This window comes from Hyperoodon ampullatus (assembly GCF_949752795.1).
Source record: "Hyperoodon ampullatus genome assembly, chromosome: 10".
NCBI lineage: Eukaryota > Metazoa > Chordata > Mammalia > Artiodactyla > Ziphiidae > Hyperoodon > Hyperoodon ampullatus.
The window spans coordinates 37,990,683-38,017,056 of NC_136923.1; the positions used below are offsets into that span (position 1 = coordinate 37,990,683).

At 48.7% G+C, this 26,374-nt stretch overlaps 1 protein-coding gene across 1 annotated transcript in view; it reads right to left on the reverse strand.

Moving 5' to 3' along the window:
* DOCK3 (dedicator of cytokinesis 3) overlaps window positions 1–26,374 on the reverse strand; it is a gene marked incomplete at both ends in the record, with an annotated part of 415,489 nt that overhangs the window by 6,480 nt on the left and 382,635 nt on the right. Inside the window, 13 exons of the mRNA XM_079712090.1 lie at window positions 733–851; window positions 6,169–6,316; window positions 6,831–6,969; window positions 8,227–8,348; window positions 10,047–10,163; window positions 10,294–10,377; window positions 10,998–11,177; window positions 11,658–11,744; window positions 11,897–12,063; window positions 13,073–13,214; window positions 17,512–17,616; window positions 18,975–19,061; window positions 25,612–25,760. Coding sequence (XP_079568216.1) covers window positions 733–851; window positions 6,169–6,316; window positions 6,831–6,969; window positions 8,227–8,348; window positions 10,047–10,163; window positions 10,294–10,377; window positions 10,998–11,177; window positions 11,658–11,744; window positions 11,897–12,063; window positions 13,073–13,214; window positions 17,512–17,616; window positions 18,975–19,061; window positions 25,612–25,760 — 1,646 coding nt within the window. The remainder of the gene's footprint in view (window positions 1–732; window positions 852–6,168; window positions 6,317–6,830; window positions 6,970–8,226; window positions 8,349–10,046; window positions 10,164–10,293; window positions 10,378–10,997; window positions 11,178–11,657; window positions 11,745–11,896; window positions 12,064–13,072; window positions 13,215–17,511; window positions 17,617–18,974; window positions 19,062–25,611; window positions 25,761–26,374) is intronic.

Sequence of the window (26,374 nt, forward strand, 5' to 3'; positions counted from 1 at the left end):
AGTCACAGACAGGACCTACTGTTCTGATGGGCAGCTGCCAGGCAGACCTGCTCCTTCCACCTGGGAGGGCTGACCAGGCACAGGGAGGTACTGCTGGCAAAGTCCTGGCACTCTGGGACTAGGTAACAGTTGTTTGGAGGTGACTTTCATGGACCCTGACAGGAGGACAGGGCAGACTGGACAGGAGGGTAAGGAGCTAATCCCTGCAGCTTCTTGTTCAAGGGCCCCATATAGGATATTTGGAGAGCTGTGCAAATGGTGTGGAGAGTAGTCCCAGCGGGTAGAGAGGCGCTTCAGGTGGATGGATGGATGGATGGATGGATGAAAGAGGCAGAGTTTGCCCCAGTGAGGATGTCCTTCACACACACAGGGAAGAAGGCCATTTTCTAGACCCACGTCCACCACTGCCTTCTTGGGACAGAAAAGAACCAGTTTTCTCTGCCAGACTGTTTATAGATGAGGAGTCCAGGAGGCTGGCCAGAAGGATAGAGAGCCACACAAACAATGGTGGTTCCAACCCTGCCACCACTCTACCCACAGCTGTACTCCATCTGGACTGCTGGTCCTCACATTCACTGCAGTTCCCATCTAGGAGCCCAGCAGCCTTCTGAGGGTCTTATGGCAGAATGAGGGAGGGACGAAGGACAGTGCAGAAAGCCTAGCAAGTGCAACGAGGGAAGCCCAGGCCAACACACTCGCAGCAAAGGGCAGTCAGTAGGCTGGCTCCATTACCTGTCCGTTCTCCAGGATGGCTGCTGGATACATGGCACTGCTGGGGCGATCCCGGTGTGTGGGCAGCAGCAACATCATTTCCCGGGCATGGCGGTACTTATCTGGCAGAGAGGGAGAGCCTGTAACCAAGTGAGAACAATCACGCACAGATGACGAGCCACAGATGGAGGGCCCAGGGGGCAGGCATCCTTGGGGCCAAGGAACCAGGGTGGGTGTCCCCTTGCAGTTGGGGTGAGGATGAACTCAGCAAACACAGGAGGAATGAAGCAGAGCCTGGTGGTTAGATGGCGGTGGGGGCTGCACCTGGCATCCCAGCCAAGGCACACATACTACAGCCTGGGGCAATGCAGACTCCCTGACAGCGCCCTCACCATGCTCAGAGGCAGATCATGAGGAGAGCTGGGGACTGGAGCTGGGGTCCTAGGGGCCCTCTGCATCCAGCACTCTTGGGAGATGGGTGTGGCCTGGATGCTGAGCTCTCTCAGGGGGCCCAGGCACGGGCCCAGGCCAGCTTGCAATGGAGCCATCACACAGAAACAGACACACTCAGATAACACAGCAGCACAGTTCTTACTTGACACACTGTTTCTACACACTTACCTTCTCCAGACACCACTGGCCCTGTTCCCAGCTGGCTCCCTACCACCTTTTCCCAGATTCCAAGCCTCCAGTGCCTGGCCTCTGCCTTCCTGGCCATCCTACTACAGACCCAGCCAGACTGGCTGGGGGCCCAGGGCCCTGCACACAGGGGGCTCTCCAGGGTTTCTAAGACTTGCCCTTCATTGAATTCGGGAGTCATGGAGCTAGTCTGGGACTTGTGGGTCTTTAACCCAGGCTCTTGAGTTGACTTGGTTCATACCCTTCTCTTGTGAGACCTCCTCTGGCCTGAGGGGCTGTTATGGAGACCAGATGTGGTGTGGCTTAGTCCCCATTGATGCAGGCCACAGCTATGGGCCCAGGAACCTGTCAACCAATGGTTCTCAAGGGGACCTTCCACAGAAGTAGTGAGAGTAAACTTGCGGGCTTCCCTTGGGAAGATATAATTAGAAGGTCCTCCAAACGTCCATCACTCATCGTGCCAAACGCCAGCATGTCCATGTCCAATTAGTGGGGTCTTCTGGACCCTTCGTGGGAGGGTCACCTGGACCCCAGTGCCCCTTACTTGCCCACTGGCAGCTCGGCAGCCTCTGGCTGGTTCAAGTGGTTGAAACCCCTCTCTGTGGTGTTTTCTTAGTGAGGCTCCATCTGAGAGGTGAACCTGCAGCTCAGGAGGCTGTGTGTCCCTGAAAACCAGGGTCTCTGGACCTTCCTGTGAGTGTGCCGTCCAGGCACTGTCAGGGTACAACTAAAAAAGGTCTTCTGCAGCCAGGCGTTCTTGAGATATGCCTCTTGTACTCATTTTAGTCCAAGGAGATGAGGCTTAAATATGTTGAAGAAGTCAGTATATTAAAAACAAGTAAGGCAATTATTATTTAAGTAAACTTTTTCCACAGCTGGTCTGAGTGATACTGTTTATAGAACCCCAGGGCTGGCTCTAAGACCTAGTTTTAAAAATATCCTTCATTGATAAGGGAATAAGTAAAGTATGCTTTTTTAAAAAACTAGGCCTGAATTGCTACTATTTGGTGATTTTTTCCACTTACATCAATATTTTCTTTTAGAACTTATGCTCTGAGGCAACCTCAAAAAGACGGCTGTGTAAAGAAAAAAGGAAAAGGGCTCCTAATCCCACTGGTTTCTATAGTGCCTTTCCAGCAAGAAACTCTGAATGCTCCCTGGGTCCTGCTGGCCACATCTCTGGACAGGGGTACCCCCAACTTGGCGTGCACAGAGACACAGCCCCTTTATACCAACTCAGTTACATCAAACTCGTATCTAATATCCATCCCGCACCAGGCATGTGGTTGGAACATGGTGTACCGCCTTGCTCAGCTTGGCCATGGTCCCTCACCTCACAGAGCTCACAGTCTGGCTCACCAGGCCAACCCCAGATCTGCGCACTCAATATCCTGATACATGTTGCAGGGCTAGGATGGAGGGACAGCAGCCTGCAGGCCCCAGGGGCTATGCTGAGGATTTGTATCCATGTTATGGAGGCCCCTCTGGTGCGAAAACTAAAGAGTGCTCTGTGCTACCACTGGATTTTCTAACTATCATCTTACTTCCTGCCCACTGTTGTCTTCCCTGGGCAGCCAGTACCATGGTAGGAGAGAGTGATGGCTACTTTTCATGAAAACATTTAAACACCACAAGGGCTTTTGTGTCACAGGACTTTTGAACTACTTCAGGTGTAGTTTGGTAAACCCCAGGGGGGCTAAGTCCCAGCATGACTGAGTAATTCAAGGAGAATCAATCAAAATCTCCATGTTTCCTAGCCCCACTCAGCCTTTTAACCACCAGGGGGCGCTGCCGACGTACAAGAGTTTAGACTGCCTTGCAGGCCATTCAACTTGAAGGTTTCCAAAGCAACAAGAACCACAGCAGAGTGTCAATGGTCACGGCAAGGAAGGCTATTGGTGACATGACCACTCCTGGGAGTGGGGAAAGTGACTCCAATGCAAAGGACTCTCCAGAACACTCTCCATGAAAGCCTTCCCCTCATCCGTAACATCAGACATGAACCCCCGAGTGGGCCATTCTGTTTCTTCCGTGACGCCAGTGCATCTACTACTTCACCTCCCACGTTTATCTAAAAATATCAGTCTTCCTCTATAACACCAGGTCAAAGTCTGTATCTTCTCTCACATGTGGGCCTGACACATGTTGGGCCCATGGCTTTCTCCAGATGGGCCTACACACGGATTGCATGGATGTTGTAGCCTAGAAGTGACTTCCTGCTCTTTCTTAATAGCCTCTGCTCTTATCACGATTCCCCACTTTGGGCCCAGTTCTGTTTAACCATTCTGTTCACTTTTATACTTCATATCTACTCCAGAAAGGGAGGGAGCTCCTATCAGCCTTTCACTATATGATATTCTAGAGTTTGACCATCATGATAGCTTACCTCCAGAGATGGCGACCATCAATGCCTTCCCTCCCAAAACACACATGCCACGGCTCACATCATGAGGTGCAGTCTTATTCCACACCCTGGTATTTGGGTTGGCCTTAGTGACTTGATTAACCAACAGAATGTGGCAAAAAGGATGTTCTGGGACTTCCAAGGCTGGGTAATAAGAAGTCTTGCAGCTTTTGCCTGGGTGTCTTGGAATGCTTGCTCTGGGGAAAATCGGTTGCATGCTGTGAGAAGCTCAAGCTACAGAGAGAGGTCATACGTAGGGACTCCGGTTGACAGCCCCAGCTGAGCTCCCGGCTGACAGGTACTATCACCTGCCAGCCACGTGAGCGAGCCATCTTGGATGTCCAGCCTAGTTGAGTCTTGAGATGATTCCAGCCCCCGGTGACATCTGACTGCAAGCTCATGAGAGACTGCAACTGAGAATTGCTCAGTGAGCCCTGTTAACCCACAGAATCACGCAAGATGATAATAAATTGTGGTTTTAAGACACTAAGTTTTGGTGGGTGGTTTATTATGCAGCAATTGATAACCAAGCCATTTGAAATAAAAAGGGATCACTTCCAAACAGGGAGAACATAACTTCTCTCTATTCAACTCTGATGGTGTAAGAGCAACGCAGACTTCTCACTGAGCACTCGTAAAAGCTTGATGAGGGAATAGATTAGTATATGGTTAGCTGGAAGGACAAACGTGGTACCAGAAAGCCTGTGAGGTCCCTGATGGCGTCTTTGTCCTCTTCAGGGCACCGAGTACCAGGCACTGCCTAGAGGAAGTGTCTGAGCAATGTCAGAGTGGAAGTGAGTTAAAATGTCCATCCTTTGCTGCCTCTGTTTTTATCAATAATCATGGTTCAGAGATCTGACTTCAGCAAGAATACCCAGCTAAAGACTTAGATATGGCTGAGTATATCTTAGAGAGTGTTCAGGTTAGGAAAAAAACCACACAACAGATTAGATTACAAAATCTGTTTCTGCAGCTCTATTCAGGAGCATTACCTTAAGACACTGCAAATGCTAACCTCCACTACAGAAGTCATGGCTGACTTCTCAGGGTTTCCTTCCTTTTTATTCCCCAAAACATCTTTTGATGTACCTTCTTTATAACACAAATCACTGTTGCTTCTCTATGTTTGCAGCCCTCACATACTGACAAATCTTCAACATGCACCCATTTGTTGGATCATTTTTCTTCTTCAACACTAGAAATACCTGCTTCCAAATGCTGGCTCCCCTTTTTTGAGTGCCTTGGTCCATGTTAGGGAGGCGATCATGGAAGTGGAATGGGCATCAGACTGAGGGCTGGCAAGTGTAAAGACTCAAACTCCAAAATCAACTTGGCCAAAAACTGGTTGGATGGCCTTAAGCCCCTGGACCTATTTCCTCCACGGGGAATGAGGGGCTGGGCTGGATGCTTCAGGTGAAAGTCTGTAACTGTGCCTGTTGCAGCCTTACCCCCCTTCTGCTGTCTGCTGAGGCTTTTCCCAGTTGGCCACTGCATCTCTCTCTCCATCACTGCTACTGTGGGCCTTTCAGGTTTGTGTGCTATGAAAGAAAAGGTGTTTTTTTTTTCCCTCAATGACCCTCTATGTCATACATTTGTGCTATTTCTGTTTATCTTCATAATAATGAGAAGAACAAAGAGACTCCACCCCTCTGAAGCCTGGAAGCAACAGCCAGTGACTAGCTGGTAAGCTCACCACTCTCTTCTGCTACTATTCTGCACAGCCAACCCTGGGAAGTGCTAGATTTTAGTCACCATAGCTAATTTCCATTCCACTGTGAATGTTTCTATCTAAAAGGACAGAGAATCAAATTTTACTGCAGGAACTAGAATCAGAATATGAAAAAGATGCTGGCTCAGAACAATATTTATTCAACTGAACAAGAAATCAAGCAATAATTGGCAAAGTTAATAGCTTTTTACAGAGCCATCTCTCCTGATTAAGACTTTCCCAACTGAACAAAGATTTTTTGGCTGTTGTTACCATTTATAATAATATTTTCCAGGGTTAATTTTAGTCTTCAAATTTAATTTTCATACTTTTTCATCATGTTTGATTACTCAAGACAAAACTCACTTTTGCCTTAACTTTGAGCTTTATTCTTGCAAACACTTCAATGGAAAAGAACTGAGCTTTCCCCTAGGCTGTGTGTCCTCTTACTGAGGTGGAGATGCGATGGCTAAGCTACCTCGGTGGCAGCATAGCTGCAACCACTGCTCCGAGCAGGGTCTGAAGCCAGCCAGAGAAAAAGATTTGGTGGTAGGACCCCTCGAGTCCTTGGTACTAAAAGCGCAGGTGAGCATTCTCTAAGTCACAGGGCCGCTTTCAAAGACATAGCCACAGATGAGAGGAGGACAAGTGGGGCCCATGAGGCTCTCTCCTCTCCCTTCTGCAAGCAGCGCCCTGCCATCCTTACCTCGGGCACTGGAAGGGGCAGAGGTAATCATCTGGGATGGTGCTGAGTGAGTGGAACTCAGGCTGGAGGAAGAAGGGCTTGCCTGGGACGAGGACAGAACAGAGACGTTGGTGACTGAGCCCTGGTACCTGGGGTTGGGATACGCGAGCTGCAAAGGGAGAAAAATTAGCAGGATAGAGGTCTGAATGGCCAGGACTGTAGACTGGCCCACAGTTGGCTTCTTCATGCCATGAAGTGAGGTGCCCAGACCCAGTGTCTGATACTGTACCCTTGCCCTGATGGAGGCCAGGCTGATGGCCAGCACTAAGGGTCACCTATTAACCCCAAAGGAGCAGGGCTGTTGGGTAGACTCTAGTGATGGTGCCCATGGAGGAAGCAGGACTTAGCCATCAGGAATGCCAGGCAGAAAGGCAATCTGTCAGAGGAGATTTCCCATGGAATCTCTAAGAGCAGCCAGGACTAAAGCTAGATTTCCTTCTTGGGAAAGAAGGCCTGGGAAGTGCAACATGGGATGGTGTGGAGGGAAGGCAGTTTTGTTAGCTCTGGGTGTTCTGAATTCAGGAACAAGAGAACTAGGCAGGGATGCCAGTCCTCAGGCCAGCAGAGAGGTGAATCCTCTAGGTATGGTGCCCTGGCCCATTCTCCTTGGACAGTTCTTGTACCTGCATGTGATGGTACAGGTCCTCAGGAGCCTCGCCCATGGAGCTGTCACCCAACATCACCACGTTTCCAGCTTCGCTAGATGTGTGTGAGGAGAGAGAGGATGATGAATGGCGGCCGGTCCCCATCAAGTTCATGGGGCTGTGAACAAGAGTGGGAGATAGGGAGGAGTCAGGTCTGGAGCTGAGACACTTTGCTAGGTGGTGGGGGGAGAGTCATGGGTGTGTATAAAACAGTCATCCCTAAGCCTTAGCCATCACTGGTTTGGATGGTTCCATAGCCCATGCTCATACCCATCTGAGGCCTGGAACATTCCTGAACCCCACTAGGGGCCCCTAGTCTGGGAGGGCCAACGGTAGCTTGGCATAGTCTCGACCTAGAGTTAAATGATTTATGGCCACTCAGTCTGATGACATCAGCAGTGTCGCAGGAGGAATGAGAGATATGCTGAATCAGGTCACGGATCCCAGGTCCTCCTTGCTATGGGGTGTCTATCTGAGCCAGTGCCCACACCCAGATCAGATCTGCTCCTAGGTCAGGGTGTCTTCCTAGTTTGGGGAAGCTATCAAAATAGCTGGCTGTGAACCATCTGTTGGCCTCCTTCCATCTCTGTGGCCACAGGCTTGCCAACAGTTCTCTTCTATCAGTTCCAGGCAGCCCCCCATTCATTCATTCCTTCTCATTTGCTGAGTACCCCTCTGTACTAACTTGCTGCTCACATTGGAAAACAAAGCGAAGTGAGGGCTCCTCTCCAGGGTCATCCCCTGGCCTGGGCTTCCTGCCCTGGGCTTCCTGCCCTGGAGACTTGAAGTCTCCCCAGTGGAGCCCTGGCGACAAGGACTCCTGAGTGCAGAGCAGGGACACCTTGATGTTCACATCACCATGTTGTCCTCTTCCTTAAAACCAACTGGTGATCCTCATTCCCCCTGGGATCAAGTCCAAAGGCCTGAATGAACCGAGCCCATCCAGAGCTGGTCCTGGCCCTCTTCCATGCCCTGGAATCCTTCACTCCAGCCACTTGGCTCTACCTGTAGTGCTGACCAGACTGGCTTGCTCATATCTTGAGGTGTCTGCACATGTTAGTGACTTTGCCTGGATCTTGCTCTATCACTTTCCTAACACCAACTCTTTTCTGCCCAGCAAACTTCTACTTACCCTTCAAGACTTACCCCAAATGCCCCCTCCTCCATGTTCCCACAATACCATGTATACTCCTCTGTCACCCAGGATGACTGGATGCAGAGTGTAGATCCTGTAGCAGGAGCTGTGTGTTTGCTGTGCACATGGGTAAGAGGGCATGTGCGTACACACAAGCACTATTTTGGACTTCCTCGCTCTGATCTTTGACATTCAGACTTACCTTTGTGGAGGGGACCCTCCTCAGCCCTAAAGCCATACCTGTGCCGGTGGGTCATCTTGATGTTCTCTGGGCTCATGGGGCTATGGGATGCTAGGACATTTCCCCGTGGGGTGCTGGTGCCTGAACATGCAGGACTTAGCTTGTCCAAACCCGGAAACTCCTGTTGAGAAATGAATGCCCCTTCATAATAAATAATTAAGAATAAATAAGTAATTAAGAGGTGAGAGGGAAGAACAGGCTGGTGGCAGGAATGTGAAAGAAAAAAAATCATATACTGTTGGCTGAACCTGAACTACTGGCTTCTTTTGGGCAGTGACCCCTTCACGACTGAAGCACCCTCCTAACCACACCACAGCCTGGGGCAGAGGCTGTGAGGCCTAGGTCAACCCACTAAAAGCACATCTGGAGTAGGCTGAGGTTGGTCTGAGTTCACAAGAGTGTGTTAACAGGCATTTCTCACTATAGAAAAAGTAGAACAAGAGCTGGGAAACAGGAGAGGAAGAGCTGATTACCATCTGTCAGACAGTGGACACCTCTTACATAAGAACTGGAGTTGGGTTTTATTGGATTGCTAAATGGCCCAGCTCTCAGTGACCTGGGTTAAGTTGTCTGTGACACAGTCTATGGGGAGACAGGACACAAAATCCTGATGCAAGTAATTGGAAAGCAGTACAGTTCTATTTTTGCATAATTAAGTATGTAGACATCTTGGCAGAAACTTTTGATCCCAAATCCTCCTGGGTGACAGCACATTGGTTTGTGTCCCTATTTGTGACTCTGAGGAAACAAAGCACAACTGTCCAGGTTTCCTGAAGTCCTTCACAATCTGTGGGCCTTAGGTGCACTGGGGATGTTTCTGAGCTTGCCCTGAAGAAGCAGGAGGTTTTCCACTCCCTTCTTCCAAAGCATGCAGAAGGCTGAAATGTGCTTCTGCAGCTGGAGAGGACACCTCCACGTGTGCCCTGGAGACCCTGAGGTATGTGGGCGAGCATTTTGTGCCTTTTCCTGCAGTGACCTGACAGCCTGCTTGCTAGAGAGCTCCCCCAGTGGCCAGGCTCTAGCTTGCCTGGGTCACCTGCTGTGATGGGGAAGTTCACACACAGACCAGAAGTTTGTACTCAAAACCACCTGAAGCCTCCTCTCAGCCAGACAGCATTCCCTGTAAGACCCCTGGAGGGAAACTAGCCCTGGAATACAGGTCCTGCTTCTGCTTGTGTGCATCAGTCCTTGGGTCAAACCCTGCCATGGAGACCTAGGAGGCAGGTCAGAGTCAGGGAGATCTTCTGGGGCCTGGGCCAGGCCCAGAACCTGCCTGACCCTTCTAAGAGAGGCCAGTACAAAAGTACTGCCCACCCTAGGCTTTCTCAGATGTGAGCCTGGCTTATCAGACATGATGGAGGAAGAGGGAGGGAAGGGAGGCAGGGGGTTAAAGAGGAAGGGGAAAGAGAGGGGAAAGAGGGAGAGGGAGGAGAGAAGGCTGGCTCAGGCTATGCCTTACCTCTGTAGGTTCCTGGGATGAAAAATATCTCCAAAGAGATCCCTGCATGTGGGCTGTAAACTTTTCCTCCTCATATGAAAACCTCTCTTCACCAGCACAGTGCATTGAAAAAAACATTCTCTGTCCTTGAATATGACTCCTCCTTAGGGAGGAAGTGAATAAGAGGATCCTGGGTGTCCTTCTCCTGGATAGAGCACCCACCTCTGCCTCCTGCTATCCTGTGGTGGGAACAGCTTTTCCTTCACGTTCGCCTCTCCAGCCCCTCTTCCCACCCACCCGCTTCCTTTGGCTTGCTGCACAGGTCTGGAGGAAGTGACACCTGGTTATACTGCAGCAGGGACAGGACAGGGATCAGCTTACATGGTAGAGACTGGCCCGCATCATCTGGAACTGATCAATCAGCTTCTTATGCAGAGGGCGCATTTCTGGGTGCACGAACTTCTCATGAACTGCCAGCCCGACTCCAAGAACATGAACCTATTAGGGTGATAGACAACAGTACTCCGTTAGCCAGGGAGCAGACCTTGGGTGCTGCAGCTATTCAGCTATCGTGTGGTGCCTAGCCTTTCCCTCCTAGACACTGGCCTCCAACCCCGGCAAGACATACCTGCTCTTGCATGAGTTCCTTGAGCTGAGTGATCTTCTCAGCATCTCCTGGGTGCTTGGTGATGTAATCTTTATCAAAGAAGGCCTGTGAAAGAAAAGGCCAAGTCAGGAAGACTCTTCCCAGGGCTACTACTAAGAGTCTGAAGGTGCCACCTGAAAGGTAGCCGGGCTGCCTCCTAGCAGGTACACACACCAACGTACCTCTAGCTTGGCCTACTTGAACCTCCAGCAATCACAGATGTGTTTTTTTGTGTCTTAAGAAGGACCGAAGGTGACCAAGTAATCTAAGCCTGAATGCTGGTCTCAGCCCCTCATGGAACCTTGCTGGCTCGGGTAGGGCAGGTGGGGCTGGTCGCCAGGGTGAGGGGACTAGTCTCTTAGCCAGCCCACAACTCACTTCTTGTGAAGGGCTGGGCTCTCAGGCTCCTCTTGGAGGCCACTTAACATCCTTCCATAATCAGATGGATTACCCATCTGTCAGAGTTCAGAGAATAAAAAGGAAGAAAAGGCCCCATCAGAGAGCTGTGCAATGGAAATAGGGAGTGGCAGAGAGCTTAAAGCCTCATCCCAGGACCATCCTTGGCCAGCTGAGGCACAGCCAGGAGAGGTCTTGTTGGGAAGGCTTCCCTCAGAGGCTGGAATCTCAAGAAGAGGCACCTGAGAACTGCTTTCCCAGGCAGGGTTTGGTCTGGGACCCCAGCTCACCTCTTGGTAGCGTGCAATGCCTCCGTTGACAGCGGCGTCAATGACGCCATTCAGGCACATGCTGAGCAGGTTGATGTTGCCATGCACCTGCTTGTGCTGATACTGGCTGATCAGGGCCCGCAGCTCCTGGTTCTTATTCTCAACCACTTGGATGGCATTCTCCAGGGGGCTCACCTCCACCTGGGGGCACACAGCAATGGTGTCATCCCAGGCACAATGTCAACCCCTCCCTCATCACAGTCCTGACAGCAGGGATCTGTGACCTGTGATTCTGACTCCCCACCCTTGTTCCTGTGGAGTTGGGACTCCCTGAGCCCTTTCTAATTTCCTCTTCTAATCTGTAGGCACTTAGAAGTACAGTAAATAGAGAAGAGTACCAGTTCTGAAGTCAGAGGTCTCTGGCTTCTTGAACTTCAGAGAATAGTTTCTGCATTCATAAATTGTGAGGAAAAAAAAATACCTGGTGCCTAAGGGTGTTGTGAATATTAAATGAGAGAACGAAGGTGCACAAAGCCTCCAGCACAGGACTGCCTGTGGCAGCCCAGGCCAGGGAGACGGCCTAAGCACTCTTTCTCTCTCTTCAGTCCTTAGAGAAAGGCCCCCAAAGCAAGAACTGAGGAAGCAGCTGTGAAAATGAGCCCCATCTGAAATGTGTCTCACCAGCTCCCTCCTCTCCACTTCGAACCACCGAGAGATGCCAGGCAAGCTGTGGGTCAGGGTCAGCGTGGTACGCTCGATCCACAGGCTCTGCAGGGAAGGCACAGGTAGGTTTAGGCCATCAAGTGATTTTTACCACGCCCTGCCTGCCCGAAGGGTGAGACACTGATGAGCTCCTTAGAAAGTGGGGCTTGCCCCGGCCTCGCTATAAGCACTGCCCCCACTTCCCTAGATTTGTTCACCTTGAATTCATTCTCCTTGTCCTTGGGGCCTTTGTGAAAAGGCCTGTCGTACCGGAACTTCCTCACATTGTTGACGCGGTAGAAGCTCTTGACGCGATCTGGGACCCTGTCCATCTGCAGGACGTCCACATAATCTGGAATGGGCGTCACTGCATAGATCTGCAAGTCTGGGCAGGAAGTGAAGGAGAAACCCAGAAAGACTGAAAGAGAGATGGACCTGAGTGGCTGACCCCTGTTATCCCCCGCAAAGGAGAGAAGAACACCACAGCCCTTGTTCCCTACTGGCAGCAGCAGCATTTCAAGGGACAGATCAGACCCAAACACAGACCGAATCTCCCTATCTGCCCCTCTCCCCGTTCCAGCAGTCAGTCTCCTGAGCACTCAGCCAAAGTGAGATGTCAACAGCTAGGTGTTCTCCAGTGCCCCTTTAAGGAAGAAGGGAAAGGGGTCAGAGGAATGCAGGTGCCCACCTCACAGAAATGAAAAAGCTGCAAGGGCCTGGGCCTGCCCACTGCGGGTAAACTGTATTTGCTGCAAAACAACATTTTAACAAAGTACTCTTTGGGATCTCTGTGGTGAGATAACATATGGGAGTCTACCTGCCCTCCTCTCTCTGGAACAAGCTTGCTACAGTCATGGCAACCGTCATGAGGTCTTCAAGGAAGCTGTGTGTGGGGAATGAGGGGCAGGCCAGTGTTTGCATTCAGACTTGCAAGTGCCTCAGACCCCCCGTCTCCTTCCCCATCCCCAGAGCTGTGCCTCAGTCCTGCTGGCAAAGGCTCTGGGTAACAACAGATGCACGTGGGACTAGAGCAGGACACAGAAGTGGAGTATCCCTGTGGCAAGAGTCCACAGTGATTGCTGCTGGCTGCCTAGGCAGACCCTTCATAGGGCAGGGTGGGGACTCAGGTACTGGCAGCAGCCAACCAGAGGGATAAAGGTCCCCCTGAAGCTCAGCTGATGACCAGGCCCCCATGGCTAAGGGCATGCCACGGCCCCTCTGTGAAGCACGAGTGCCCTGCTAAGTGTCGGTCAGTAATGAGAACACACTCTGCTTCAGGACTTATAGGTAACCTGGCCTGTATGGCCAACGACATGGCAGAGGGGCAGCTGACTGGGTGGGCCTCACCTCCCAGGATCCCAGCCCTCCTTCCCCTACTAAGTGTCAAAAGATACACTGGGCATCACATTGCAGGATGGTGTCGTCAGGGTGGTTGGGGTGCTGCATGGCGACAGCCTGTGGGAACTCGCTGAGCATCCTCTGCTGGAAGGCCTCCAGCCTCTCGTAGTCGTGGCCACGGCACACGTATTCTTTGTTCTGCCACAAATGGGAGAGCACGCTCAATGCCTCGCCTGCCGCCACCCATCCCCTGCCTCCTCATCCCACAGACGTGTCCTAGGAACCCCTGTGGCAGGCATGGACACAGCACTAAGTCTCTGCCTTAAGGGAAATGATGGTCAAGAAGGGTCAGGGACAGCAGAAGGGAGAACTGCACTGTGGTGTGACAGCCCGGGGTGGGAGGTACGGCAAAGGCTTCAGGAAGCTCGAGGGAGGGAGGGTTCCTCACACAGGAAGGGATGCAAGTGGGGAGGTGGGGTGAGATTTTGGAAACAGCCATGCCTGAAAAGAGTCCTTGGAAGGTCCACCTGGGTTAGCATAGTAGAGAAGAGTGGGGGGCAATCTATGTGGGTACGGTGACAACGAGGGCCACAAGCCAAGACAGGAAAAGGCACAGCTAGAAAGAAGGTGCTTGTGGAGAACTGGTGGGAGGGTGACTGAACATGCCTGCAGGTGTGTGCCAAGGAGTATCACTATGGGTGCCACCAAATAATTTAGAAAAGGGGGTGATCAGGTGTGTGCTTTTGTAGGATCACTTTTTTTTTTTTTTGCGGTACGCGGGCCTCTCACTGTTGTGGCCTCTCCCGTTGCGGAGCACAGGCTCCGGACGCGCAGGCTCAGCAGCCATGGCTCACAGGCCCAGCCGCTCCGCGGCATGTGGGATCTTCCCAGACCAGGGCACGAACCCGTGTCCCCTGCATCGGCAGGCAGACTCTCAACCACTGCGCCACCAGGGAAGCCCAGGGTCACTTTTGTTAGCCGGGAGAAACAGTCTAAACGTTGCCCAGTGTCCAGTGGGCATTTATCAACCTCTCTGGCAGCAATTCCTTTGCAACTGTGTCAGCAGAACATCATTCCAGCTACACAATTCTTTCTTTTTTTAAAAAAATAAATTTATTTAGTTTTGGCTGCGTTGGGTCTTCGTTGTTGCACGTGGGCTTTCTCTAGTTGCGGCGAGCGGGGGCTACTCTTCGTTGCGGTGCACGGGCTTCTCATCGCAGTGGCTTCTCTTGTTGTGGAGCATGGGCTCTAGGCATGCAGGCTTCAGTAGTTTTGGCACGTAGGCTCAGTAGTTGTGGCTCGCGGGCTCTAGAGTGCAGGCTCAGTAGTTGTGGTGCACGGGCTTAGCTGCTCCGCGACATGTGGGATCGTCCCGGACCAGGGATCGAACCTGTGTCCCCTGCGTTGGCAGGTGGATTCTTAACTACTGTGCCACCAGGGAAGTCCCCAATTACACATTTCTTAAAACCTCACGTTACATCATATTTGGTACAGGTTAGGTCTCAGTTTTTCTCTTTGTGTACAAAAGGCATGACAAGGCACCTTCAACCCTGCTGCTCTGCCTACCTCACAGCTGGTCAAGAGTGAGTGGCTGGAGGAGGCTCCTCTGAAGCCCTCTGGTGACATCTGTCTGCCTGCCTAGCTGCCTCACTAGATTCACTTTGACAAATGGTGTCAGGCACTGACAGCCCCTCTTGGCATGTCTTCAGAGGAAGCGGGAGAGAGAGGTTCCACAGGGCCAGCCCTATGCTTCCCAGTACAGGGATAATCACAGGCCAGGCTGTGGATGACCTCAGCCTTTTTGGAATAGGATTTTTGCCCACTTTTCACTTCTTCTCTTACTATGGGAGAACTCAGCTAAGGCTAGGCCACATGTCCAGATGGATCAGAATGGAAGGGCAACACTTTTCACTTCTTCTCTTACTATGGGAGAACTCAGCTAAGGCTAGGCCACATGTCCAGATGGATCAGAATGGAAGGGCAACACTAGAAGGGAAGTCAAGGTCAGGAGGAGCAGGCTGGCCTCTCCAGTGGAACAGACAGAGGACAGAGACATTTCTAAGTCCCTTGCTTGATAAGGAGAATTGACAAAGAAGGTAACTGTTTAGAACTGGCCTTTTCATATCCACTCACAAACGTACAATCCTCTCCAGTGTCTGTTCATGAGTCAAATGAAGAGAAACAGAAATTCCCCCAAGGAGGGAGGGCTGGATGTTTTCCTGTCTCCATGCAGATTAGTAGATAATCACATTTGTGAAACAAGACAGGCAGATGGTCCAGAGAACTCAAGCTGACAGAGCTAGAGTAATAGATGGCCTATGTGGGAAGGTGAAAGAGTAGCCTAGTGTTCTGGGGAAGACCCAGCAGGAGGAAGGCACAGAGCATTGACCTTGAGGCTGGTTGCTGCTTTCAAGTCTGCTCAGGCGAGAGCCCCAGCGTCCCTACATGAGACAGATCTGGCTGCCACTGCTTTCCATTTTGCCCTTGCCATTTACAAGGCAAACGGCTACCTCCACTGGACTTATTCCATTTGCCACAGATGAACTGAGCAGCTGAGGAAAGGGAAGGCACCATGTAGCCAGGCCAGGCAGATGTGTATGCATGAAACATAGCTCCTAGTGTGGAAATGAGGGTGGACTGATGGATGATATTTCCTAACACCTCTTGTTATTTTTCCTCCATTACTGGCACCCTTGAAACCACGTTTGAACATTTAGACCGTCACTTGAGAACACTGTATGAGTGGCTCAGATGCAGGTACTATGCCAGGTCCTACTTGTCAGAAAGCTCTGAGAGCCCTGAGACACTGATGTTCCCTGTGACATGAGCATGAGGGGTGGGAGCCAGGTGGAACCGTGAGGGAGACATCCTGCTTGACAAAGACAGAACTGGGGAACATCAGGGCCTGATTTTGTAATACTCAAAATAATGATGTTTTGGAGTAAAATCTGGTTGATGACATACAAATTGTGGGACTAAACAAGGAGAGTAAAATGACAAGCATAATTTGCAAAGATAAAATGTGAAAGAAATAACTTACAGGGCTAGAATCATTAGCTTATCAAAGGGCTTTCTAGAGATGCTTTTGGTTTCTAATTCTTGTACTATTCCTTCTTTCTCTTCTTTTTTTTTTTCCTTCTTTCTCTTCTGTTGACCTCTACCCCCACTGCTGTTGTATGATCTGTGCTGATGGGGGCAACAAACATGCCACTTCTGATATGCCTGGACTGGATGGTCCCTAGAGAATGAAGGAGGTCCAGTCTCCTGAGGAGATCCTCTACTCATTCACATCCTGCTACTATAAACACTCCTGTGCAATAGACTTAGAGCCTTCTGGGGATCATGACCAGGCAGAGTGTGCTTGCTGTCTCTATCACTATTGCTAGTTCCTGTAGAAATCATTTTCTTTTTAGCCTATAATGATTACTGCCCAAGAAATGTGCATGTTGACCTGCCTTACATCTGAAATGTAGTCAGCCTGGACTTTGTTGCTTAGCAGACTGGCTTTTTGTAAGGAGTCATTAAGCTCAGTTGACCTTTGATGAGATACCAAGCTTATTATTGCTCACTGGCTAAAGCAATTTCTCCAGTAAGATAGGATCCCAAACACATCAAGGGAATCCTATGAATTTTCCCAGCTGCTTCCTGGACACTGAACCTTAGTATGATACTGGAACTGGGGACAATCGGAGCTACTCTTAGGTCTCAACTGCAGCCCTAGGACTCTTTCATCAGCACAGCTTCGTTTAGGTCATTTGAGAACAGCAAATCCGTGTGGGCTATAGCCTACAAGCCCAGGCTGACTTCTCCTGGAGCCTCTGGGTTGTGCTGATTAAAGACAAAAAAAATCGCAACTGTTTAACTGGTGTCAGTATGTCTATGCTCAGTCTTTCCTTCCACTCTGTTTATATACCAGTTCAGCCTTTCCAGCAATGGTGGAGGAAAATGGCTATAATCATCATGGGCCAGAGAACTGGCTGCCTAGGAAAGGCTTTCCACAGCCAAATCCAATGTTTGGCAGCTCCCACAAACCCCAGGAGCAAGGGGACTATCCTCTGAAATCTCTCAAATCAATAATTCTCCACCCTGGCTGTACTGCCTACTGTTGAGGTCAGGGCTGTACTGATGTCCTGTCTGGCTGAGAATAGTCACACTGGAGGATTCCAGGCACTGGAAACAGAAGTTGAAAGGTTTCTAAAATTACCTATGGGACATTCTCACACCCTGGTCATTTCCTGCAGGAACTTGGTTGATTTGGTAAGAAAACCACCCTCATACATTCCAGGTAGCTACAAAACAGTACTGCAGAGAGAAACAGAGTCTAAAGTTGGTAGCCAGTCCAGTCAAATTAAGCCAAATGCTTTTTGTTGGCTGGCCAGTCCTTCAAAAAGAAGTATTCAGTAGAATAGGAAAAAGGTTAAAAAAAAAAACAGCTTGTAAATAACTTACGTGTAAAATATGATAGAAGTTCTTGCGAATACCTGAATGGACTCACCCGAAGGAAAAAAGGAAACTTCCTGCCATAGAAGCCGACCCGAAAGAACTCAGGCTCCAGGCGTTGCTGCTCCATGATGTTGTCATAGTAGCTGGCCTCCATTTTCTGTGAACGAGAAAGGCAGTTGGCTTGACTGCTAGTGGTGTCCAAAGCAAGTTCTCCCAGGCCTAAGTAGACACTGTCTTTTGGAAAGAGAACATGGTGACTCAGTCTAGATAAAAAGTGAGCCCCTAGCCCTGATCAACCTCTCCCTGGGGAACTGCCTGATGGAGAGGAAGTCTTCGCTCTCCATTGTCACCTGACAGTGAAGCAGCCCTGAGAGGCTGCTTGGAGTGTCCTTCCCAATGAGTGGACTCAGCCCCACAGAGACTCAGGCTTCCTGTACTTTCAGGGGTACACATTTAACATGGACTTCCTTTTTTTGCTCAGGAATTCCTGGTTTTGACTGATACTCACTACACCAATTGAGTATAAGCTAGTGTTGCTTATAGGTGGCACCATTTTCCATCAGTCCATCTGCATTGCTCTTGTTCATTTATCATCTGACTCGACGCTAACAGAATGAGGAAGGCTTAGTTACCAGCATCACTGGTACTGGTCCCAATTTAGGAGATTTTAAACTTTAAAAGTTGAACTAATATCCATGATGTCTGGTATTACCAAGGTCGATAAGTTTTTTAGTCTTGGCTGGCCTGGCTTCAGGTTCAGAAAAACTCACTGAAATCTGACTGGGAAGACAGCCCTAATGCACTCAATCAAGCCAGCCTGCCAGGGGGCAGTGGCCTTCCAAGACCAGTCAAAAAGCTATTGCTAGAGAACCACATCTATTATATAGGCCAAATCCTGATCAGGATCAGGGAACACAGAAGAGCTAGCCATGCTGACAAGGGTGCAGGAGGAGGATGAACTGAGATTCCTGACTTCTCTTTGCCAATGACCTGTTACGATTTAATACCCAGCACCGGCAACTAGGAAAAATTTGGGAGACCTTCAAAGTCCATTTCACTTAATTTTGAATATTTTTCGTCAAAGAAGGGAAGAAGAACTTCCTTTACTTGGGTGCTTAGAATTGACCATAAGCCAAGGCAGTGAAAGATCTTATAATGTTTTCAGATGAAGCATACCTGAACAAAATCATTTCAGGAAAAGCTTCTTCATGAAGTCGAGCTGCCACCTCCTCCTTGAAACCCCCGTCCTATCCTGTGTACACTGCTTCTCCCTTCCTTGAGCACCAGTGGCCCTTGGGGTCTGGATCATATAATCATTCGTCATGTGTTTGTTTTGGTTCCCCAGCCATAATGCAAGCATCTTGAGAGCAGGAACCTTGGCTTTTGCTTCTCCTGTACTGTCCACAGCACTAAACCAAGGGCTGGGTCCACAGTAAACACTCCCTTAGAAGTTGATGCCAGAAAAGTGCTAGCACCTCCACTCAGGGTTGGGGTGGGGGAAGGGGCAAAGCTCACCCGAATCCAGCTGAGGCTCTGATAATCGTAGAGGCTCTCATACTGACATGCCAGCTCCCTGCACAGTGGGATCCCAAACTCCCAACTCTGCATCAGAAATAGGAAAAAGGCTTCAGTACCTCAGGCAGCCTCACAATGGCCCAAGCCCACATCAAACATATCAGAGGGCACAACCGAAGGCCTCCTGCAACTCATATGTCACAAAGAACATATGCTCAAAACCAATTTGTGGAGAACACATAGCACTGGTTTTCTGGCTTGAGGCATAGTTTTCAGGTTTCTACTCAAATGTTTCCACTTCCAAGAGGCCTTTCCCTAACTACCTTGTCAAGGACAGGCACTACCCCAACCATTCTCTCTTTCATTACTCTGAAGTTATCTTGTATAAAAGAAGTATTTACTTTTTCAAATTGAAGTACGGTTGATTTATAATATTGTGTTAGTTTCAGGTACACAAAAGTGATCCAGTTATATAAATAAGACTATATATATATATATATATACACACACACACACACACACACACACACACACACACACACACATATACACACGCATACATATATTCTTTTCAGATTCCAATATTATTAGATATTGAATGTAGTTATTACAAGATATTGAATGTAGTTCCCTGTGCTATACAGTACGTCCTTGTTGTTTATCTATTTTATATATAGTACTGTGTATCTGTTAATCCCAAACTCCTACTTTATCCCTCCTCCACCCTTTCCCCTTTGGTAGCAATAAGTTTGTTTTCTATGTCTGTGAGTCTGTTTCTGTTTTGTAAATAAGTTCATTTGTATAATTTTTTTAGATTCCACATGTGATATATAATATTTGTCTTCTCTGACTTACTTCACTTAGTATGATAATCTCTAGGTCCATCCATGTTGCTGCAAATGGCAGTATTTCATTCTTTTTAATGACTAATATTACATTATACATATAATATATATACATACACACACATACACACACCCTCCCCCCATCTTCTTTATCCATTCATATGTTGACGAACACAGGTTGCTTCCATGCCTTGGCTGTTGTAAACAGTGCTGGTATGAACATTAGGTGCATGTATCTTTTTGAATTAGAGTTTTTGTCTTTTCTGGATATATGCCCAGGAGTGGGATTGCTGAATCATGTAACTAAAACTAACTCTATTTTTAGTTTTTTAAGGAACCTTCATACTGCTCTCCATAGTGGCTGCACCAATTTACATTGCCCCCAACAGTGTAGGAGGTTCCCTTTCTCCACACCCTGTCCAGCATTTATTATTTGTAGACTTTTTGATGCTGGCCATTCTGACTAGTGTGAGATGATATCTCACTGTAGTTTTGATTTGCATTTCTTTAGTAGTTAGTGACGCTGAGCATCTTCTCATGTGCCTGTTGGCCATCTTTATGTCTCTTTTGGAGAAATGTCTACTTTGGTTTTCTGCCCTTTTTTTTTTAAATGGTGCAACCACATTTTTTGTTTTGTTTTAATGTTTTTTCTTTTCTTTAACATTTAATTAATTAATTTTGGCTGTGCCAGGTCTTATTTGCAGCACATGGGATCTTCAGTTGCGGCATGCATGCGGGATCTAGTTCCCTGACCAGGGATCGAACCTGGGCCCCCTGCATTAGGAGCATGGAGTCTTACCCACTGGACCGTCAGGGAAGTCCCTCTGCCCATTTTTTGATTGGGTTGTTTGTTTCTGATACTGAGCTATATGAGCTGTTTGTATATTTTGGAAATTAAGCCCTTGTCAGTTGCATCATTTGAAATACTTTCTCCCAGTCCGTAGGTTGTCTTTTCATTTTGTTTATGGTTTCCTTTGCTGTGCAAAAGCTTGTATGTTCGATTAGGTCCCGTTTATTTTTGCTTTTATTTCTTTTGCCTTGGGAGACTGATCTAAGAAAATATTGCTACAATTTATGTCAGAGATTGTTTTGCCTATATTCTCTTCTAGGAGCTTTAAGCTGTCATGTCTTAAATTTAAACATTTAAGCCATTTTGAGTTTATTTTTGTGTATGGTGTGAGGGAGTTTTCTAACTTCACTGATTTACATGCGGCCGTCGAGCTTTCCCAGAACCAATTGCTGAAGAAACTGTCTTTTCTCCACTGTATATTCTTGCCTGAAGATTAACTGACCATAGGTGTGTGGGTTTATTTCTGGGCTAAAAAGTGTTTACTTTTGGGCTTCCCTGGTGGTGCAGTGGTTGAGAGTCTGCCTGCCAATGCAAGGGACACGGGTTCATGCCCCGGTCCGGGAAGATCCCGCATGCCGCGGAGTGGCTAGGCCCGTGAGCCATGGCCGCTGAGCCTGTGTGTCCGGAGCCTGTGCTCTACAGCGGGAGAGGCCACAACAGTGAGAGGCCCACATACTGCAAAAAAAAAAAAAAAAAAAAAAGTATTTACTTTTATGTTGTATTAGTCTCAATTAGATGATAAGCTGCATGAGGGCAGGGATCCTGTTTATATCCTTTATCCTCAGAGCCTAGAACAGTGCCAGCCATGAGCAGGTACTCAATAAAGATTTATTTAATGAGTTAATGAAGGAAACAATGACTTTTAAATTAAGATCATTTAAGCTTAGAAAGAAGTCTGGAAGCTAAGTAGGAAGTAGCTACCCAAGGGCTTGGTAGTAGGTCTGATAATTTCCTTTACAGAAATAATCAAATCTTAGAGCAGGCTTCAGATAATCCTTGGCTAATCACGTCTCGGGCTGTTTCTGTGGTGTGGCTCCTATTATGGTGACAGGCTCATCTAACAGTGGCCTTCACTAAGGGGCAATATTGTCCATTTCCTCCTCTTTTTAATACAGTGCTTTCTCTCTTGGTGAGATCGGGAATCAAAGGTTTACTTGACATTTTAGCCAGGCTCTTCTCCCCAACTTCTAAGTACTAATTAAAACAAATTTTTTATAGGAAAATTTTAAACATATAGAAACATGGAAGTATGAACCCCTAGGTACTCATCACCCAACCTCAACAATGACCAACTCATGGCCAGTCTTATATCATTAAATATCTCATCCACTTACTCCTTCCCATAGTTTTGGAAGCAAATATCAGATATCAATACTATAATTTCACCCATCAATATTTCAGGATGAATGTTTAATAAGGACTATATTAGAAAATAGATTTGAAATAGCATCAGGGAGAAGGACAATACTGTTTTATTCAGGATTGTGTTTTTTTTTTAAATTAAATTAATTAATTAATTAATTTATGTTTGGCTGTGTTGCATCTTTGTTGCTGTGCACGGGCTTTTTCTCTAGTTGCTGTGAGCGGGGGCTATTCTTCACTGTGGTGCGCAGGTTTCTCATTGCAGTGGAGCACGGGCTCTAGGTGCGCAGGCCTCAGCAGTTGTGACTTGCGGGCTGCAGAGCGCAGGCTCAGCAGTTGTGGCGCACGGGCTTAGTCGCTCCGCGCCATGTGGGATCTTCCTGGACCAGGGCTCAAACCCGTGTCCTCTGCATTGGCAGGCAGATTCTCAACCACTGCGCCACCAGGGAAGCCCAGGACTGTGTTCCTTATCCTTTGAAGAAATTAACACCATATGGATTGAACTGCAGGACCAGTTAAAAATGTTGAAACAAACCAAAGAGAATTTTAAATAGACCCTGACTCCCTGCTCCGATACAATGCCTCTGCCTCAGTAAGCTAGAAAGCCTCTTGTACCCCCACATCACAGCTTTTAAGGGGGCACATGTCTGTCCTCTCTCTGGCTCCAAGTGCTGCTTGGGCAGGTTTCAGTGAAGGGCCCACAGGAGGGTCTGCCTGGCAGGAAGCTCCAAGGGGGCTGGCTAAGCAGCTGAGCTGTGTGCAGACTGCTAGCCAGCCTGTAAGGAGTGCCCCATGGGGAACTGCTCATTTAGGTGATGAGGAACCCATGTGAGGCTAAAGGCGCTTTGTCTGCTGACAGTAGCTCCCAGTAAAGCAGTTCTATTCTCCTATTAGGATCAATGCTTATCTGCCTCGCTGGCATCTCTGCCCTAATTTGTAATCTGTAGCCCTGCTGCTCCAAGCCTGCCCCCCAACCCCCAAGGGTGAGCCAGGACACTCTGTCAGGCTTGATGGTTGTGCTGGAATGCTGGGGGTTTTGAGAGCTACCTCGGAACACAGGGAGGGAACGCCCTGCAGATACAGTGCATCCCATCTACATCTTCTCTCTTGGTTTCCTTCCTTCTGGCAGGAGGCAAAGCCAACTACACAACTACTAACCAGTGTCTGAAATCCAATCACTTCTACCAGCTTGGGCAGATGTGTGTTTACACATCCCTGTTGCCCCCACTGACAGGGATGGCACAAAAGTTGCACTGACTTGGCTCACTCTACTCAAACTGGAAAGGAAGGCAAAAGCCTGGGACTCCAGACTGTCAGTCTTTGTACTTCTGTCTACACACAACATTTTAGAAGCAACAGACTCATTCCTTCAAAGGAGTGTGAACAATAGCAGCCCTCAGCAGTAGAGCCCAAGCCCACCCCCACATGGAGGGTTGGTTCAGTCCTGATGGTCTGTATGCCTTAGGGGTCAGAGGCCTCCTCCCAGCTTCCCTCTCTGTCTGCTCCCTCTTCCCTGAGATGAAGGACCAGCTACCATCTTCATGCCTCCTCTTCCTTCTTTTTTAAAAAAATTCATTTATTTATTTTATTTTTGGCTGCGCTGGGTCTTCATTGCTGCGCACCGGCTTTTCTCTAGTTGCGGAGAGCAGGGGCTACTCTTCGTTGTGGTGCGCGGGCTTCTCATTGCGGTGGCTTCTCTTGTTAAAGAGCACGGGCTCTAGGGCACGTGGGCTTCAGTAGTTGTGGCGCACGGGCTTAGTTGCTCTGTGGCATGTGGGATCTTCCCGGACCAGGGCTCAAACCCGTGTCTCCTGCATTGGCAGGCAGATTCTTAACCAGTGCGCCACCAGGGAAGCCCAGGAGGACTTTTCTTGCATCAGCCAGGTTTTGCTTTTCTGGAGCCATTAGAAAAAAAACCCTGAATGCTTTCAAGAGAACTGGTTAGCCCTATCCACTGGTTCCATCAGGTATGAAGGTACAGAAACAGAAAAGTTGGACCTTCTGTATGAGCCCAAGAGAATGATTGTGATAAATACCCCTTTGAGGATGAGCTCATGAAAGGGCTCACTGAGTGGTCTGTTCTCAGCACAGAAGCTGCTCCCCCAGCAATTCACACCAAAGGCAGGGCTGCTAGGAGTGGGAGATCCCTGACAAGGTAGCCTACAGAGCCTCTCAGTCCTTCTCCCCTTCCTGCTTACCCACAATACTCAGGCAGGTTTTGCATTATCTTCCCTTGTTCATACTAACCTTTAAACCTGCTTTCTTAACACTACTGTAGTGTGGGGTGAAAAGGGGACCATTAATGCTCACGTGTCCCACTGCTGTGCTCAATCAGATAAGCATAACTCTACTCTGTACTCTATGCCCATGGAAAGAAAAATAAGCTAATATACTAACAACACTCAAGCACACTCACACCATGCTTATGCCATTCCCTCAGAGCTGGGAGGGCTCGCTGGGCATATGGGTAGGTGGCAGCTCCAGGTGGGCTGGGTGCCAGGAAGACAGACCTAAAAGTGTGCTGGCATGGGGCCCTCCGTCCACCTCTGGACCAGCAAGGAGAGAAGGCTTTGGGCTGGCACTGTGGCTCAGTCACGTGTGGCTGGCTGACAGCTAAGCATGGGTCTCCTTTCTGGGCCAGGTGAAATGAGAGCTCCTGAGGTTTTGGAAAGGTTCCTGCTTACCAGTGCATTCCCTACATGGGTGAATGACAAACAAAAGTCTCCCATGTTGTGTAAAACTGATGAATGTTTTCTGATTTATGGGCAGAAGTTATTAATGTTTAAATCTTTCTTTTTTATGATAAAAAAGTTTATTTTAAAAAACCAATTTCCATTCAAGTCTGGAGTTCAGCCACTATAGTTCCCTGAACAATCCTGTTTCAGTTTTTAAATGCTCAAAGCTGAGTAATGAGAGAACAGCTTCAACAAGTTACACAAGCCCAGCCTTTCCAGTGTATGGGCCATAGGTGGGTCAGAGGGCCCCACAAGGAGCTCTCCCAGAGACTGGAGCAGAATGGCTGGGAAGTCCCAAGGAAGTCTGAACCAATGCTGCCAAGGCCTGCTAATTCCACAGAATCAAGTTTAATAGAGAATAACCCCAATGAGAGGAGCCCAGACTATGCTGTAAGGAAGGGAAATCCAAGACAAGAACACGTACCCGTAAGAGGCAGTACAGGCCTCCGTTGGCTGTGGTTAGAATCCATTAATTTTTACAGCTCACATTTTCTATAGCAGAGCAGAAAGCTACAATAATTTAAGTAAATCTAATAAATATAAGCAGGGGGCCCAAAGCCCCTGCTGTTGGAGCATTAGTATTTACACATGTGAAAAGCTGGTATGTGGGGTTGTCTCTTATACCCCCAATTTGGAATTGGCTTCCAAGCCACAGAATTAAGCTGTTATTTTTTTTTCCCCAGAGAAAGTCATGCTGCCTCCAAATCTAATGCACACATATGGGCCTCCACCCCCTCACCACCCCACACAGTACCCTCTGCAGCTGCTGCCATCCCTGTAGCGTTAAGATGCCATGTAGTACAGTAGAAGCTGAGACGCTCAAAGCCTTGCCTAATAACACCCACCTTGCCTTTGTTGAAGTAGTGGATGATCTTGCGGCACAGTCCCTCTTTCCGCTGCCACTCTGTCTGGGATGGGTAATGGAGGAATTCCCGCAGTGGCCTTTCCTCCCACTGCAGCAGCTCACAGTAGAGGAGCAGAGTGAACGCAGCCTCTGTGGGGACAGGGGCTATGGAGGTCCAGGGGCAGCCAGGTGCCAAGGGACCAGGCTAAGCAGCATGCCAGTGCAAGGCATGTGCAGCCCAGATCAGGGATGCTGGATACCAAAGCTGAGATAGAGGGGCTGTCCAGCCAGCAAATAGCCCGTGAACACAGCATGAAGGAACCAAAGATCCTAGTCGACACCTTCCTCCCTCAGCCTGGTCAGCTGCTCTGGGAGCTAGATAAAGTATGGCTCAGGTACCTAAGGGTCTGTGTACAGGTTGCTTTGCTCTGGGACACACTGACATGTCAGAGAGAGTTCTTGGGTTCCTTTTTGCTCAACTGACTAGAGCTTCTTTTCCAACCTTTTCAGAACTGGCTCTGAGGGGTAAGCACTGACTAAGGCTTTTCTCAGCCCTTCTGAAGCCAGCCTCAATGCCTCCAGCTCCATTTTCTGAGCACAGCATGGCCCTGGGAATGACCCTTTCTCCTTATCTTGACCGTTTCTAAAAGGACCAGAGAGAAGGAGTGTGTACGGTGATAACTTTGTGATGGGCTCCATTCCTGGAGGAAGCTAAAGTGGATGCTGGGCCCAGGGCGGGGCCCTGTGACACCTCCCATACATGT